This window comes from Haemorhous mexicanus, chromosome 12 (genome assembly GCF_027477595.1).
Source record: "Haemorhous mexicanus isolate bHaeMex1 chromosome 12, bHaeMex1.pri, whole genome shotgun sequence".
Classification (NCBI taxonomy): domain Eukaryota; kingdom Metazoa; phylum Chordata; class Aves; order Passeriformes; family Fringillidae; genus Haemorhous; species Haemorhous mexicanus.
In genome coordinates, this window is record NC_082352.1 from 10,289,947 (window position 1) to 10,306,165 (window position 16,219).

Genomic DNA, 16,219 nt, shown 5'->3' on the forward strand with positions numbered 1-16,219 from the left:
GAAAATATCTATGAAAACATATCCAAGGAAGTTCACATAAAATATGTCTCATGCTTGAAGAGAGGACTTCCAATATTTTGGGTCTGCATGTTATGCTTTGTTATAGAAAGCTCTCAGATGAAGCTGGAGAAGTTGATATCTGAAGACAGCTAAGGATGCTAAAATTATTTAATTGGCACAGGCCCATTTTTTCATGTTTAAATGCTGTGTAATGAAAACTGCCAGATAGAGCTGATAACATACCAACATGTGGTTAGAAGGAATTCTCTGGTTTACAGAGTGAAAGAGAGGCATAAAGATCTGATTGTTTACATGAGAAGGGAGGAGATGCACATAAATCAAGAAGTTCTGCATCTGGAGTGGTCCAGAAAATAAACCCATTAGAGGAAAATGAAAAGCCTCAAGAAATGCAGAGCACAGATTGGAGGTGATGGCTGCTACTGATGAGTTTGTAGTTAAACAAGAATAATGCAGGGTTTGAGTCATACATTCCTGGAATGTCATTAAACCACCGGAAAACATGCTCTTTATATGAGTTGGAAAGAGTCCAGTGCTCTGGGTGTCTGAAAAGCTTGCTTAAGAGGGCAGAAGAAGGGAGGTGAAGTATGCAGTCAGCTTCTGCAGTTTTCTCAGTTCCTGGATGTTCCTCCATGTGATACCAGTTTTCTGCTGCTGTTCTGGTGACTGTGGCTGGCACTGTCCCTTAGGTCACACAGTGTCTCCACCAGGGATGTGCCTTGAAAGGAGGCCCAGCTGTGCTCTAACCTCCAGATGCAGTCAATGCTGAATTCAAACAAATCACTATGGTTACAACCTACAGAGACCAGTCTCTGAAAATCTGGCTTTTCCTGTTGTGGTAGTACCTGGAGGAACAATTAAGGGATTAAGGAATTTGTATTTCTTTGCTTCCTATGTCCCTCATATTACTGTTTAACTTCTGCTCTGGGTTCTGTTCTTTGACAGAACTCCCTACAGACACAGAATTCCTGGAAGCTGTAACCAGTGCTTTGAGGGCTCTTCTACAAACAATGGCATCAAAGAACATCTCCCAGGTAAAAGCTTTTAAACTCAAATGCTTTGGTGGGTTCAAATTCCTGTGAGATTGGGTTGGAAAGGTTTTGAAACAAACCAATATAATTTTGGTTCAAAATTTCAGCAGTTGTGAACACTGGAAGAACAGATTAATGGCATTAGCTGTATTTTTCATGGACCTTACAGGAATATTGTTTTAATATATCTCCTCCTCAACATGTAAACAGATGAAAGGTATTTCAAAACCAGACTAGCAATAAGCCACAGGTATCTTTAGAAGATAGTTATAATTACAAATATTTAGGAAGTTAGCACCTAGAATTGTGGCTTCTTTATTTCCTGATGTCACCTAGCTGGTGGTCCTTGAATCTTGGTTGGATATGAATTAGTGAGGTGAATACAGGAATGAAGCTTAATGATTTGTTATACAAGACACAGTACTAGGTAGTCTGCTAGTCCTTTCTGGCCTTAAACTGAAAACTGAGCTTTTATGCTGTAAGTTGTAATGAGCTGGAAGCAGCTATTGAGCTAGATAAACTTGTGAAAATCTCAGAACTTTTCCTTCAACTTCATGTCAGCCTTGGATGTGTTCTGGAAGAACCAAGTTGAAACAGAAATTTCTTGGTAATTGCATTTTCAGAATTCTTTAAGTTTTCATAATATAGAACTCTGCGAAGAATTTGCTTGTGTTCTGTAAAAGTACAGTGTCTAAATCTAATATTTCAAAATTTCCATGAAAATGTAACCTTGTGTGTCTTCCTTCTTTCCCTCCTTTCCCCTTGTTGACCAGTGTATGACTCCTGAGCAGCTCTTGGCTTTGTGTGAGGCTGGTATTCAAAGCAGCAATGCCAGTGTTAGAGTGAACATGGTGAGCATCCTTGGAATTTCTGGCAGTGTCCTGGCAAAAGGACAAGATACAGCTGAAACACTGAAGGTGAAAAAGCAAACTTTGCATTGCAAGCTTTAAAGAATTTTGGTGTTTCTTTCAATTTTCTTTAGAATTGCTGGAAAAATCAATTCTTCTTTCTTATTACAGATGATTGGAAAATTTCTTCTTGAGGTTGCTATGAAGGAATCTTCTCTTGTGGTAGCAGGGGAAGCCTTGGATGCACTTTTTGATGTATTTGCAGATGGTGAAGAAGCAGAAAAGGCAGCGTTACAGATCAAGTTGCTTTCAACACTGAAGGAATTTCAGCCAGTGTTCAGAATGAGGGTAGGCATCGAGGGCAGCCTGCTCAGGGTCTCAGCACACAATGTATGTTAAAGGTTGAATTTTGGGCTCCTAGAAGATATAATTAATTTGTAAGGTGACAGAAAAAAAAGTGATTTGCTGATGATCCACTTTAAAAGAAAGCAAATACCTTAAAATTCATGGATGTGTCAAGGTAACAGTGCAGCACCTGCATTGCAACATCTGCATTACACCATCAGTATTACTGATGTTCAAATCACTGTATTGTTTTGAAACAGTTGTACAAAAAAATCCTGCAGATGTCTCTGGTGGGAGAAAAGTCCTTTCTGAAGTTACATTGACATCTTTTGGTTTTTAACTTGCAGTAGCTGTTGGATGTTTTTGTTCCATTCTTGGTTAATTAAAACAGTTCGTGTATCCTGTATTTTCAAGAATAACAAGGCTGGCATTCTAAACTGTGATTTTAGGTACATCCTAGACTTAAACAGAGACTGACCTTCCACACGTTGTTTCTTTGGTCAGATGCAGCCCAAGGAGTGACTTCCATAGTCCAAAAGCTAAGCACTGTACACACAAAGTACATACCTGATGGTGCTTCAGTTGTTAGGTTAAATGTGCAAGGTTTTCCATATAAAAAGCCACAGAAAAGAAATGTATGTCTCAGACTTTTGGATGAAATGATGTGCCATTAGTCTGGTTTTAGGCAGCAGTGCATTATAGTAAATTGACTTGCAGAAATAATTGCTAAGCACCACATGATAGGAGAAACTTCTCCATTAGTAAACCATGTGTTCTTTTGGTTTTACAGATGCGAAAAGAAGGCAAAGGACAATATAGTACAGATCAACTGTGTGTTCTTGACAATGTGAAGATGAATTTGAGAAGATTCATTGCATATCAGGAGACACTAGGGAAAACCCCAACTTGAAACATCGAGGAACTTTTAAGGTTTTCCTTATTGAGTAATGTTTTCAAAAAATATAACTGTTTGAACTTCCAAACTTTACTGAGCAGAGCAGTTTTGCTTTGATAGCAATGCTACATTTTATAACATTCAGTATTTTTATACTTTTGGGTTGATGCAATATGAAGGACATATCAGCATAAAAAACCCTGTAGCATACCCTGAGATTGTTGGAGTGGTAAGAAGGTGCTCTTTAGGTCCTGAGGTCTGTACATAGCACCACTGTCATTGCCTGGATATCTTCATGTACCCTGGCAGAAAACAACACTTGTGTAAAAAAGTAATTCTGAAAATATTCTTGGTCATGTGACAGATTGGAAAAAAAAATAAAGTAAAAGCTCAAGGTCTGTTTCAGGGAATGGAGCAGTGGGAGAGTGTTCATATTTGCTATTTGCTCTTACCTGTTCCTAGAATCGCACAGGCACTTATGGCAGACTTCCCAAAATAAGTGTGTGACAAATGTGTAGATTCTAGTCTGCACTTGGATCTGTTATTTCATGAGGTTTATGAGGAGAAAATTTTCAGATTCATTTATGATAAATTCAGTATGATAGCTTTTTGTTGTGAAAATCAGTGTAAGCAGATCCTACAATTGACGCAACACCCTGTCTTTATTTTGATTGGTATTTCTGAAAATTAAGTCTCCTATTTTGCAGTCTTCCTTTTAATTCTACATCAGCACGAGTTTGAATTCTGGGAAGTAGTAAACCTAACAGAAAGTATTTTTTATACTGAAGTATTACCTGAAGTAAATTTATATTTGCTTAAAATACCTTTTGCAAATATTTGTGATGGAGATTTTTAAGCTGTAAAATACAGAAAATATTTTTTAATAATATCATCACTTCATGCAAATTGTATGATATTTTCCATATATCAAAAGCTTTGTTTTTGTTTCTGTAAATGAGGCGTACTCATACACATTTTTCAAGAAAAAACACACAACTAAACAAAAAAGCATTTTGTTTTGCTGGATTTTGAAATGGGAGGTTTTTTTCTCCTCTCTCAATGTGCTGCCTTAGCTCAGGCATCCAGTTTTTGGCAAAATTTTTCCCATGTTAAAAGCATGGAACTTAAAAAGACCAAATTGGCTTGTTTTGTTAGATTTCAGTCTCTAAGATTGGAAAGTAGACTTGAGAACTGACTGGTAACTTGCAAATGACTGACTCTCTGAAACCCTGACAAGTATGTCGTTGGTTGCAAGAGGAAGGAGAGATGAGTTTAAGCAGCTGTACTGCCTGGAGCTGCTGTTGCTGCTGTTACTTGACAGGAGTCAGGAATGTGTGATGTGATGCCTGCCACTCAAAGGAGTGAGAGGTGGGATTGGGAGGGCTCAAGGCCCAGTGGGGCTGGACTGGAGAAAACCAGAAGTCAAGAGCATGGGGCAGTTGAAAGGTTATCCAGGGATTTAGCAAGGCAGGCAGTGAAGAGGTCTGTAGTGTAACAGCTGAGGAAAGGTGGATTATGGCATAATACCCTACAGTGTGTGGATTTTAATCCTGGTGTTAGTTATACTTGCTGTACACTGAGGATAGTGTACTGTTAGCCTGATGAAAGGTATTAGTATTTGTTTGGAGCACTTAAAGGACTTCAAAAGTTCTGCTCTCATTTTTTGGGCACTACATTAAATTGCAAAGTTCTAGATTGGAAGGGATCTCTGGAGGTCTCTTAGTCTAGTCCTCTGATCGAAGCAGGGCTGACTGGGGAGGCAGGTTGTGCTAGGCCTTGAGCACCTCCCAGAATGGGAATTCTACAACACCGGACAGCCTCTTCCAGGGCTTGACTTCTCTCACTGGAAACGCATTTTTTTCCTTTTCCCCTTGTGCCTTGTAGGACTTTCTCCTGCTGCAAAATGTGCCTCTTGTCCTTTGACTGCACACAACCAAGAAGAGCCTGGCTCCATCTCCTAACCCCCACTTGGCAGCTGAAAACAGTAATTGTATTTCCCTCTTCTCCAAGCCAAATAAACCCAGCTCTCTCAGCTGTTCCTTGTACACCCTCTCACCCTCCAACCATCCTAGTGGCCTGCTTGGCCTGCTCTGCTGTGTCTTGTACTGAGGCCCAAAACTGGACAGACTACTCCAGATGTGATCTCCTAGGTGCTGAATAGAGGCAAGTGATTGGTTTTCTTGTCCTGCTGGCCATGCTTCTGCCAGCACAACCTGTTATTTGTTAGCTGTTGTCACTGCAAGGGTGCACTGCTGGCTTCAGCTTACTGTCCACCAGGACCCTTTGGTCCTTCTCTCCAAAGCTGTCCTTTGGTCATTCAGTCAAGAGCACTGTCCCAAATGTAGGAATTTGCATTTTACAAGTGTAGCAGCCAGAATCTGTTTCCTGGGGACCACTAGAAAACCAAAGTATGTTATTTTTTGGTTTGGGTTTTTCTTTTAGGTTGATAATGACAAGAAACATTTAATCTACAAATACAAATCTGGAAGTTGCAGATAAATATACAGAAGATAAGGCATCCACTAGAAACATGGTTTTCTTAATATAATCTGTTAGACTCTGTTTTTTTTTTTTCCTTCAGGTGAAAAAACAGACTGACATTTAGATCTTAAACTATTCTGGCAATAGGAAGGCACGGATTATTTTTTTGCTATGCACTGATTAGCTGAATGTCTTGAAAAAATATTTTCACCATGAGATTGGTGCATAGTACAAACTATATCACTTAAAGAGGAATATTAATGCATCTCTGGAAGACAGAGCAAGTTTTGAGTGATTTAAAGAAGCATCAAATCAGGGACTAAAACCAGATGAGATACACTGGCACAAAAGAGCTAAGCTACAAGACTGGGGCTGCCAAAGTTCTTTTGACACAACTAAGGAAAATCAAGGCAGCAGCAGAAGTGATGATAATATGCAAATTAAATGTTCTGGGGACTCTTTGAACACTGGTTTATTTAATAGGTCTAGGGTAAGCTTCAAAGACAAGATCCTTTACAGCCTACAAAGGGGAAGATGGATCTTGATGGCAAAAATTGGACTGATGTAGACGATGTGTAGCATAAATAAATAGATACTAAATATATGTAAGTGATCTTCATCAGTTAATCTAATCACACAGATAAGACTGGTATCAAAACAGGTATCTGAATTGGGTTGTTTTTTCTGGTCCCTAAGGCATCATCTATCTGCTTCAGTTAAAAACCACAGTCCTTGGAAAGTATAGATTGCTGCTCTGCTTGTGTCCCTGCCTGATGCTGAGCTCAGCAGACTGGCTCTGAGCTGAGCTGTAATACCAAAATAGGTGCTGAGTTTACCTTGCTCTGGGCTAGAGTGTGAAGGAGGCTGTGGGTCCCCTGCCCTGTGCAGAAGCAGCAGGACCACTGACATTTTCTGCTGCCTGCAAAATGTTGAATTCCCTACTGTGGAAATAAGGAATTATCACTTGTGTGGTTTTATTCTTCTTCTCTATGAAAAGAAACAAGTGACAAGATTTAAACGTGTATTTGTTGTTTATTACATCATGTCCTGGCATTCAGAAGCAGAAGATGGCTGTATACCACAGTCAAGTCAATAGTTTAACTTTTTGGGGGTTATGGTGTGTGTTGAAGGTAATTTTTTGCACAGTATGGGGTTTTTGGTTTTGGTTTTTTTTTAAGATTGTCTTCCTAGAGGAACAGGAATAACTTCAACCAGCAGTACTTGACTTGGTTTGATGTTTGCATTTTGAGAGACAAATACAAAAAACAATGAGAGCACAGTAAAATTACAAAATGAGAACTCTGTTGGAGAAGTAATGAGTTTAAAATTTGTTGGCAGTTTAAGTATTATAAATTAAATTAATATCTTGTGGAATATTAACACAAAACAACAAACCAAAAATGTCCATAAACTCAAGTTTCCTTAATGAGGGATTTTCAATAAAAACATTCCTGAGGATTGGATGGAAATGTCTAGCCTTACATTTACTGTTGCAAATTCCAATTCAGGCAGTGGTAGTGGTAATTGAAAATAATGTAATTGTTTCTTTCTGGCACAAGTGACTTGAGCAAACAATCTATATATTGTTTGTTCTGGACAAGCTGTTAAGATACATAACTTTAGGATAATTGGCAAAATCTGAGGTCTCTGACAGACAGCAAATGAAGGAACTTGAAGTTTTTCCACCAGGGCTGACACATGGTGAGCCTTTCTGTTTGAAGAAGCTTTTATTTGAGTGGTGGGGGTTTTTGGTTTAATTTTCAGATAATTTAAAACTGTTTGTACCTTCTGGGGAATTTTTTGTACCTTCTGGGGAAAAAAATTGAAGGCATTGAAGTAAATTCACTTAAATTTCATTTTGTTTCTGTATAATTTTTGAAAGTTTCTTCTCTTTGTGAGAGCGGTTTTGTCAAACATACAGACATAATTCAGTGACCACATAAAGCCTAGTTTGAGGCTTTCACATGTGAGGATATAGGAACATGCTTTTTTCTTTTGAATCTGGGTGTCAGGAGCTCCTGGCACTACTGTTACATTATGGGTTTTAATCAGACTGCTTGGGAACTGCAGTAAGATCCCATGGTAATAATCTGTAGCTGTTGGATTGTGGCTGCTGTGTGTTCTCAGCACAGTGAGGGTCCTGATGCAGCCCTGGCGTTGTGAGGTGCTCACATAAATCCCTGCACCATGCTAAAAGATATGTTGGGCTTTCAGTAAACCTTCTCCTGGTTTTGTGTTCCTGCTGCGATAAAAATCCCATTTAGAATTGTTTTCTTTCTCCTCTGACGTCAATTTTTTTTCAACTTTTAAGGAATGTTGCATTAGCCTCTTCCCTCCTCTCTGCCCCTTGAAATGGGGAGTGAAAAGCACTTCCAGAACTTGATGGAAGAATGGCTGATTCAGCTAGTAAATGCATGATGTTTCCAGACAACCTTTCCTGGGAAGTTCCCTTTGTAGTAAATAAAAGTTTTAAAATTCAAAGCAGTGATCAAAAAAACCCCAATTTGACCATATTAAAGTGTGGGTTTTGTTTTTTATGCCCCCCATGGCATACTTGCTAATCTAAAGCATTTGTGTTACTACACCACCTGTATTGTGTCTTGTCTTGGCACATTTGCCTGGGACTAGGCTTGCTACTGAGGAATCCTGTAAATTAATAAACCTCAGTCCTATAACAAAACTTGTTGACATTTATGTGCTATGAGTGTAGACTAAATCACGGATTTTTTGCAGAATTAGCTTTATTAAAAAAGAAAAATAAACAAATCAGTTATTTTTCCTGTTGCTGTTACCTTCTTAAGGGTAATGTAAAATCATTTATTTGACTTATACTTTTCTTTGTTGCATTTTTAAAAAGGTTTGTTAATTGAAACTTTTTTATTTGAATTTTTGATGTGCAGGGAATATAGTTTAGACTCTTGTTACCTTTTCCTGCTATGCTTGTAATTATCAGAATAACTGAAGAATGTGGGGTTTGGAAAATAAGGTTATTCATAGTGGTTGTTTCCCAATTCCAAGACATGTTCAAGTCCCACCAGTTTCCATTTGGCTTTCACTAGAAGTTTCACTAGCAGTTTAATTTTGTCAACTCAACCCCCAAATTTCACCCTCGTGCAGTGCAGATCAGACACGCTGTGACATAACAGAGGAGTGCTGAGGACAGGATCTTCTGCTCTGGGATGGTGGGGAGAAGCCAGAACTTCAGACTTTGGTTGTCACCAGGAAATGGTGCTAAATCTTCCTTGCAAACTGTTCACTTCATGGAATGCTTGAAATTGGAATGCGACTTTTTAATTCTAAACCCTCCACCTCCAGCTTGCTTAAGAGAAATCATCTCCCATGCAAATCTGCAAGTGGGGGAAGCACCAGGCCCTTCGTGCAAAACGCTGGAAACTTTGTAGCTGATATTAAAGATGTTTTAAGGCTGTAGTATGAAAACACTAAAAATAAAACCGAGTCTGACAAGAACTGGTACTACTCACTGTTGCTGTTTGTGGTATTGTCTATGTGGTGTATTTTCCCATCTTTAAAAAAGGCTGCACCTAGGCTGCCTTTGCCTCACCTCTGGTGCGGAATGAAAGGCAGGAAGACCCTGAACTACCCCTCCGCGTCCTCACAAGAGTTTTGGGGTGGGGAGGGGTCAGCGTCAGCCGTCGGTGTGCCCACAGGGGAACGCTGGTCCGGGTGTGCCCGAGCCGCAGCCCGGTGCGCTGGCAGCGGCGGGGCCGGAGCCGCGGCCGCTCGGGCGCCCGCGGGGCCGGAACGAGCGCTCGGCCCTCGGAGCGCGGCTGTTGCCCCGTGGGGCGCGGGGCCGCTGCGCGCCGGCGGCGGCTGTGCCGGGACAGGAGCCGCCGGCCCCGGGCCCCGCTCCGCGGCCCGGCCCGGCCCGGGGGCAGCGCGGTGGTGCCGGGGGAGCGGCCGGGGCGCCGCCGCCCCCCGTGCTGCGCGCGGCCCGCGTGCCGGCGGCTCTCCCGGCCCGGCCCCGCCTCGCCGCGCTCGCCAGGAGGGGCGGGGGCTGTGGAGCGACGGCGGCAGCAGCGAGCAGGCAGGCGCGGAGCTGCCCTTCCATAGGAGCCGCCATTAGCGCTGGGACCCGCTGACAGGGTCTCGGCGGCGGCGGCCGGCGCGGCGCGGGGAGCGGATCAGCCGGGGTGGGTCCCCGTTTGATGGATCCCCGGATAGCCTGGTTCCAGCCAGAGCAGCTCGGCCCCTCGAACCGCCTGTGGATGCAGATCTGGGAGACCACGCAGGGGGTCCGCAACCTCTACTTCCAGCAGCAGCAGCAGGAGCAGCAGCAGCAGCAACAGCAGCAGCAGCAGCAGCAGAGCGCCCCCGCCGCGGCCGGCCCGGCCTCCCCGCCCGGCATGTACCGCGCCCCCCGCGCCGACCCCCCGCCCGACTTCCTGCCGCTCGAGAGCGCCAACAACCCGCACAGCCGCGGCCACCGCCAGGCCTCGCCGCCCCCGGGGGCCGCCGCCTGGGCCCGGCCCGCGCGGGGGGCGCCGCCCGCCGCCGCCGCCGCCGCCAGCAACAAGAGGAAGCGCGACAACAAGGCCAGCACCTTCGGGCTCAACTACAGCCTGCTGCTGGGCCGCGCCCCCGCCCCGGCCGACGAGCCGGCCGCCCGCGCCCAGCCTGGCCTGGCCGAGCCGCTCTACACCGGCACCCCCTGGAAGAAGAGGAACTACAGCCAGGGAGTCGTGGGGTGAGCGTCCGCGGGGCGGGCGAGGGGGGCGCCGGACCCGACCGCCCTCGGCCTCCGGAGAAGGAGGAGGAGGAGGCGGGGGCCGAGATCCTTCCCCGCCCCGGGGCCGCACGCCGGGGCCGGGCAGTGGCCGCCGAGGGGCCGCTGGGCCGCGGCACCTGGGGCGCGGCCCGGGCCCGGCGGGTGGCGCAGGGAGTCGGGCCGGGTCCGCGGGGTTGGGCAGGGGCGGCGGGCGGTGGGTGCCGGGCCGGCGCCGCCCGGCCCTGGTGACAGCTACGCCCCGCCGGTGCTCGAGCGGCCTGTGCAGGGCAGCCCCTGCGCCGAGCGTCCCGCCCGCCGGGGCGGCGGCTCCGCGGGGTCGGGGCCACACGCGTGCGGCGGCGGTACCCGTGTGCATGCTGATGGGGCGGGCACGCCTATCCGCAGGGACCGAGGCCCCGCCGGCCCTCCGCTGTCACCGCCCGTGCACGTGTTACACCCTGCCGGCCGGTGCCGCCGGGCTCCTCGGACACGGCGTTCCGCTGTCAGCGCCGCTTCGCGCTCTGCTCGGTGTTGTCGCTGCTGTAGCGCCGGGTGCTGCCCTTCCTGCTCACGCACGTGCGGCGGGGCCGGGGACGGGCACAGGGGCGGCACGCCTGCCCTCTGCAGCGCTGTCAAGCTCACCTCGAACCCTTTGTGCTGCCTGCAGAACAAATGCGTGGTAGGGACTAGAACTTAAAAAAACAATAATCATCTGCTGGTGTCAAAAGAAAGCGCACAGACTAGGTAGTTTCCCGGGGAGTGTGTTTTCTGAGACCTGTTTGAGAAGGTATGCATGCAGACAGGCACCTGCTCTCAGAAATAAACTTCCACGCATGTGTAGCGTGCAGTGGTTTTTATTGTGGGGTTATTAATGGTTGTCATGGATCTCTGTCTATGGAATGCATATGCTGATCTAAATGTTTTATCATTAGTGTTTTTGTGTTAGCTTAGGTCTCATCAGTTGGCATTGCATGATGAGCCCACAGAGACGGAGGACGGGCAATCAATCCCCTATCTTCTGTTTACCTGAAAACTGAGCCCTCCCCTTTTTTTGAACACAGGGATGGCTTTTGATATGGGTGATGCCCTGGATAAAGGCCATTTGGTAACGTCTGTGGATTTTTTTTTTTTTTGTAAAGTTCACGCTTTTCAAAACATAACCTTTGCCTCGAACCCTTCAGGGTCTAGATGACGAAGGTGTATGGTGAGAGTTGAAGGCCTGGCAGAGCTCACTTTGGAAATCAGTAGTGATTTAGTTGCATGAGTTTTTGTGTGCTCAGCTTGTACCTAAGGGTTCTTCAGTTCCCTCACACAGGAAAGCATCAGTCTCTTGGCCTTCTGAAATTGCTGTTCTGTGAGATTTGTCAAAATGACTATTCAAATTTGCTGATCGTTTTGGAAGACTAGTTTTTACCACCTCTGGCTACCTGTTTCCTTGCCAGCTCCTGTGTTACCTTTACTGATGGGCTTATAATAATTCGTACAAGGACATGGCAGAAGTGTACTATTTTAAGTGTTTTAGTCACTGTACCTTGGAACATGCTGCAAATTTCTTCACACAACTTTGAAGTAATGTGTGTAGAACATAGTAAGTACTGAGTTTTTTAAAGTTAGTTTTTGGACTCTGGTTGTATTCTGCCTTGTAACTTATTTACTTGGAGGCCAAGGAGCGTTTTTAGAAGAACTTCACTCTCTCTCTGTCTTGTAAATTTGTAAGTTTTTTCTGTATTGAAGATATAGGGTGGAAAAGGGTAAGTTTCAACAAGACAGTAATAGTAATAATAATAGGATGAAAAAAAGAGTGAGCTTCAGCAAGAGATTAATCACAATAATAACTACAACTTTCCCAAAGTATTCAAAGTGTTGCTAGAGTTGAATTTTGGTGGAATCAGTTTCAAACTCCAAGTGTTAGGCGCTTGTGGAGTTTTTTTTTAACAGTATCAAGACATACTCAGATATCTTAGTCTGCATGTGTATTCACTGTCTAGTTTGTGGCATATATTTACATGATGTTGAGCTTTTGTTTCAGCTATTTCCTTTATTCAAAGCAGAGCAAGGTAGAGTGTCTCTCAAACACACCCCTACATTCCTTTTCCTAAATTACTGAAGTTTCCTTTTTAAAAAGCTATAACAAGTTTTAGAGGCTGTTGGCTAACAATCTCGAATGAAAAATTGTGGAAATAATTTCTAAAAGGAGCAGAAGCTTCCTAGGAAAGTCTAGGCAATGCCTAGGTCCTGTGAAGGTTGCTGTGTGACTGACTGGCTGCTGGCAGGGCTGGGTGAAACCTCCTATACCTGGGGTGTGACCTGAGGTGCTGCCTTCTCTCCCCACTGCAAGCTTCTCTTTATCAACTGTCTGTTCTCAGGCATCTCTCTGCATTTTGAGACACTGGGCAGTAAGCATGGGTAGAGAGGTTTGTAACCTAGCAAATGAGGTTGTTACTAAAGAAAATATTTAAAATTCGTTGTTTCCAATGTAAAATTCCAAAATTCTGTTGTAGCAGTTAATGGGGAAAAAAAGATATCAGCATTGCTATTATCTCATTACTTGTGTGTTAACAGGTATCTTTTTCTTCCCTGCTTGTTACTATGCAAATTTTGAGAAAGTAGTAATGGCTCTCAGTGCTTTTCCCTATATATCATCCTGTAATTTTGTTAAATTGATCACTTTAAACTTTGACTCTGTGGAATACAGCAGAATTGTGGAACAGTCCCACCTTCATGAAGATGAGACGAGATTTCCTGGCAAACACAGTTGAAAGCTGACGTGTGGCATTCACATTTCCAGTGCAAGGATGTCACTTGTGTGGATGGCTGTGCAAAACGAGCTCTGAATATGCAATTTTATTGATCAGCTGTCTGGAAAACCAATCCAATAATTTTTAGCAAGTTGGACAAATTTTGTAAATGCATAACAGTGTGCAACTAGCTGTCTAAAGATTTAGGTAAGGTAAACATGTTGAAGTAGAGATTTTGGTTAGAAGCTAAGTAGCTGTTCTGTTAAATCTTGATTTTTTTTTTTTTCTGCCAGGTTTGAGAAATATATCCTCTTAGTTAAGGCTATGTACACATATAAAGAGATAGTCAAATAATTAAAAAATAACTCACAACAGTATTTGGTTTGGTTTGAAGATAAATTTTTTCTGAAGTATACACAATATTCCTAACATTTTCCTGTGATGAAATACATTCAATTTAAGGGAGTTTTTGCTCTCTTGGAGTTAATGGTGCTGTTGTGTACATTGTATTCTGGCTTATCTTTAATATTTTTCCTTAGTCTAAGTTCTCAGACTTGCAGTTCTATTAATGATGCAGGTGTTTGCATGACAGGTACTCTACTGCGTTGTGGCACTCTTAACATGATGATTTGTGAAATATCACTGTAAATCAGCTGTGTAGTGCTGCCTGCAAGTTGCTTTGCACCAGTCAGAGTCAGCTTCCATGTCTCCCATCCTCTGGGGACTGTCATCAGACAGCAATTCTGTAAAGAACTGATAATGCAGTATATGAATGAAAAGTTTCACAGCATGAGAAGGATGTTAGCTTAATACATACCTTCAAAGAGTTAAATTTGGTTTGTCTTGGCAGGGTGGTTAGTAGCAAAACTCAAGGATGAAGGAGGATGTGTGGGTTGAGGGTTTTGGACGGGATTCTCTGTGTGTGTGTGTGTGTGTGTGTGTGTGTGTGTGTGTGTGTGTCCCAAGGGCAGCAGTAAATAATGTTAGTAGTGTTGCAATTAGAAAGAAAGAAAAAGTATTTGGGATACTGAAGTGACTATTTTACAGCTTTCACCATATTTAGATTGAGCCTGGCTAAAATGTGAGAAAAGAACTGCTGAAAGAGAAGCCTTAAGTGCAACAAAACCCAAAAATAAAGACTTGCACTTAAGTTTGGCCTATTTATTGTAGGTTTCTGTGATTCCTGTGCCAAAGGAAAGAGCCCAGTGCTACACAGTTCCCAGGAAGGAGATGTGGATTTGGGACTCTGTAGGGAGCTGTTTTCACAGTAATCTGCAGCTGAAGGCAAGAGTTCAGTTAATGTGTGAGTTTAAGGAAATAAATTTGTGGTGTGTGTGCTGAGAAGAAACATTGATTAGATATAAAGATGCATTTTGAAATACTGAATGCACTTTTTGAAGTACTGATGGAAACTTTGCCATGAAAGGGAGAGAATCCTGTGACCCCCACAGGAGGGGGTTGCACACAGACATGCACACACTGTCACACTGCTGAAGTGGTTGGCACAGACTTGAGCAGACTTCTGCTTGTTTATAAGGTTTCTCATCATGTTGCCCAGGATTGTAGAGGGTACCATGAAATAAAACCATAACTACTTTAGGGTAGAAAATAGCTTAAAGCCATAAGTCTTTGCTACAGAAATTCCATTATAAGTTTTCATGTGAAGTTTGTCAGCTTCTCAGGTCTTTTAGTCTCATTTTTGAAAGAAGCAAAGTTCATTAAGGCAGACACAAACCCATTGACCCAGGTGTGAGCTGACCAGAGGACATGGAGCCACGTTAAGGCAGCTGTCTGACTGTCATAACTTACCCTGCGTGTCCCTGGCTCTCTCTTTGCTCAGGCCCTTGCATGGTATCAGCCATGGGAGTATGATTTCCATGTGGGCTGGAACACAGACAGAAGGAGCTGAGGGTGATGTGAGCAGAACAAGTCTGGGAACCTCCTGTGAACCACAAAATGTAAAACCAGCTGGAATGCCTGACTTGGGGGAAATCTAATAATTTGTGTTGGTTTTCATTGTATACTCTTAAGTGCTTAAATCCAATGCAGGGTTGTTGCCTGATTTACTGTTACATTACTTGACACAAAAGCTTAATGTAGGTGAAACAAACAAACAGATTTCTGACTTCTGGTGAAACAGCAAGGTGTGTGCATGCACCCTCTGTTAGGATAGTTGCACAAGTTCTGGATTTGGTGAACATTAAAACATTAAAACATAGGCTGCAGGTGAATTCACTATGAACATCACATGTAAGAAGGAGTTATTTGGAAAAATCCATAGACACAAATCTGCTTGCTTCCTGAGAGAGCCTGCTGGAGCAGCACTCGGTGCTCGCTCTGTAGCTGCGTGTGCCGGCTGCGAGGTGCAAGTGCAGGGATGTGACTGGAGTGCAGATCCTTTCTTGTACCCGCCTGATGAGAGCCACTGTCACTCTCTGTCTCGTCCTGAGTCATGCCACAGCACCCTTCGTGCAGTACCCTTGTGACAGCTTGTGCAGCTCTTGGAGGCAGTCAGCTGTGCTTTATGGAAGTGAAACCGAGTATTTCCCCACAGCCTCCTGTAGTAAGAAGTGCCTTCTTTTGGAAGGGCTGGGGGAGAGAAACAGGTTTACTAGGGATGAAGATGTAGACTGAAGGCAGTTTGATGAAACATTCTGAGAAATGTATGGTGAATATTATATAACAATATTACTTGAGGTTGCAGGATTTTGGAATAGGGCCAACCTTTCAGCATGTTTTGTTTAAACAGTTTAAGGAGGACTTCAGAGGCTGCTGATTTCTGCATGTGCAAGGGAACAGCATGTGGATGTATTCTTGTGAACTGTTCTGTTTTCTCCAATTCATATCTTCTGTTTGGGACTTGGATACCTATTTACCTTGGAGTGGCTATATAAGGAACACAAGTTTGGCAGACTTTTTTTTGGTAGATGGAGATGTCTATATTAAGTAATAGGAAGAGTGTGTCATTCCCTCTTGTGTGCTTGCTGATTCCCAGGAGCTGCTGTGTGTTTTCTGCAGCAGTATGCATTGAAGAAGGAGGATCTGTTCACCCTGAATCTCTATTAGTGTCATGTTAAACTGTGTTAGGGTTGTAGCTCTTACTGTTTAATTGTCAAACTGTTAACATAAGGTCAGTT

The 16,219-nt window shown here is 43.8% G+C and overlaps 2 protein-coding genes across 7 annotated transcripts in view; both read left to right on the forward strand.

The window, feature by feature from the left end:
* The window catches only part of HEATR3 (HEAT repeat containing 3), a 23,306-nt gene extending 14,220 nt beyond the window's left edge, over positions 1-9,086 (forward strand). For 3 of the 5 annotated variants that reach the window (XM_059857068.1, XM_059857065.1, XM_059857069.1), the window contains exons 12-15: positions 964-1,052; positions 1,823-1,966; positions 2,069-2,245; positions 3,033-9,086. In XM_059857068.1, coding sequence (XP_059713051.1) covers positions 964-1,052; positions 1,823-1,966; positions 2,069-2,245; positions 3,033-3,152 — 530 coding nt within the window. In that variant the 3' untranslated portion in view covers positions 3,153-9,086. The remainder of the gene's footprint in view (positions 1-963; positions 1,053-1,822; positions 1,967-2,068; positions 2,246-3,032) is intronic. The other 2 variants (XM_059857066.1, XM_059857067.1) reach the window with 2 other exon arrangements.
* Positions 9,087-9,652: 566 nt separating this feature from the next.
* TENT4B (terminal nucleotidyltransferase 4B) overlaps positions 9,653-16,219 on the forward strand; it is a 41,294-nt gene continuing 34,727 nt past the window's right edge. The window contains exon 1 of one of the 2 annotated variants that reach the window (XM_059857073.1): positions 9,653-10,323. In XM_059857073.1, coding sequence (XP_059713056.1) covers positions 9,785-10,323 — 539 coding nt within the window. In that variant the 5' untranslated portion in view covers positions 9,653-9,784. The remainder of the gene's footprint in view (positions 10,324-16,219) is intronic. The other variant, XM_059857071.1, reaches the window with a different exon arrangement.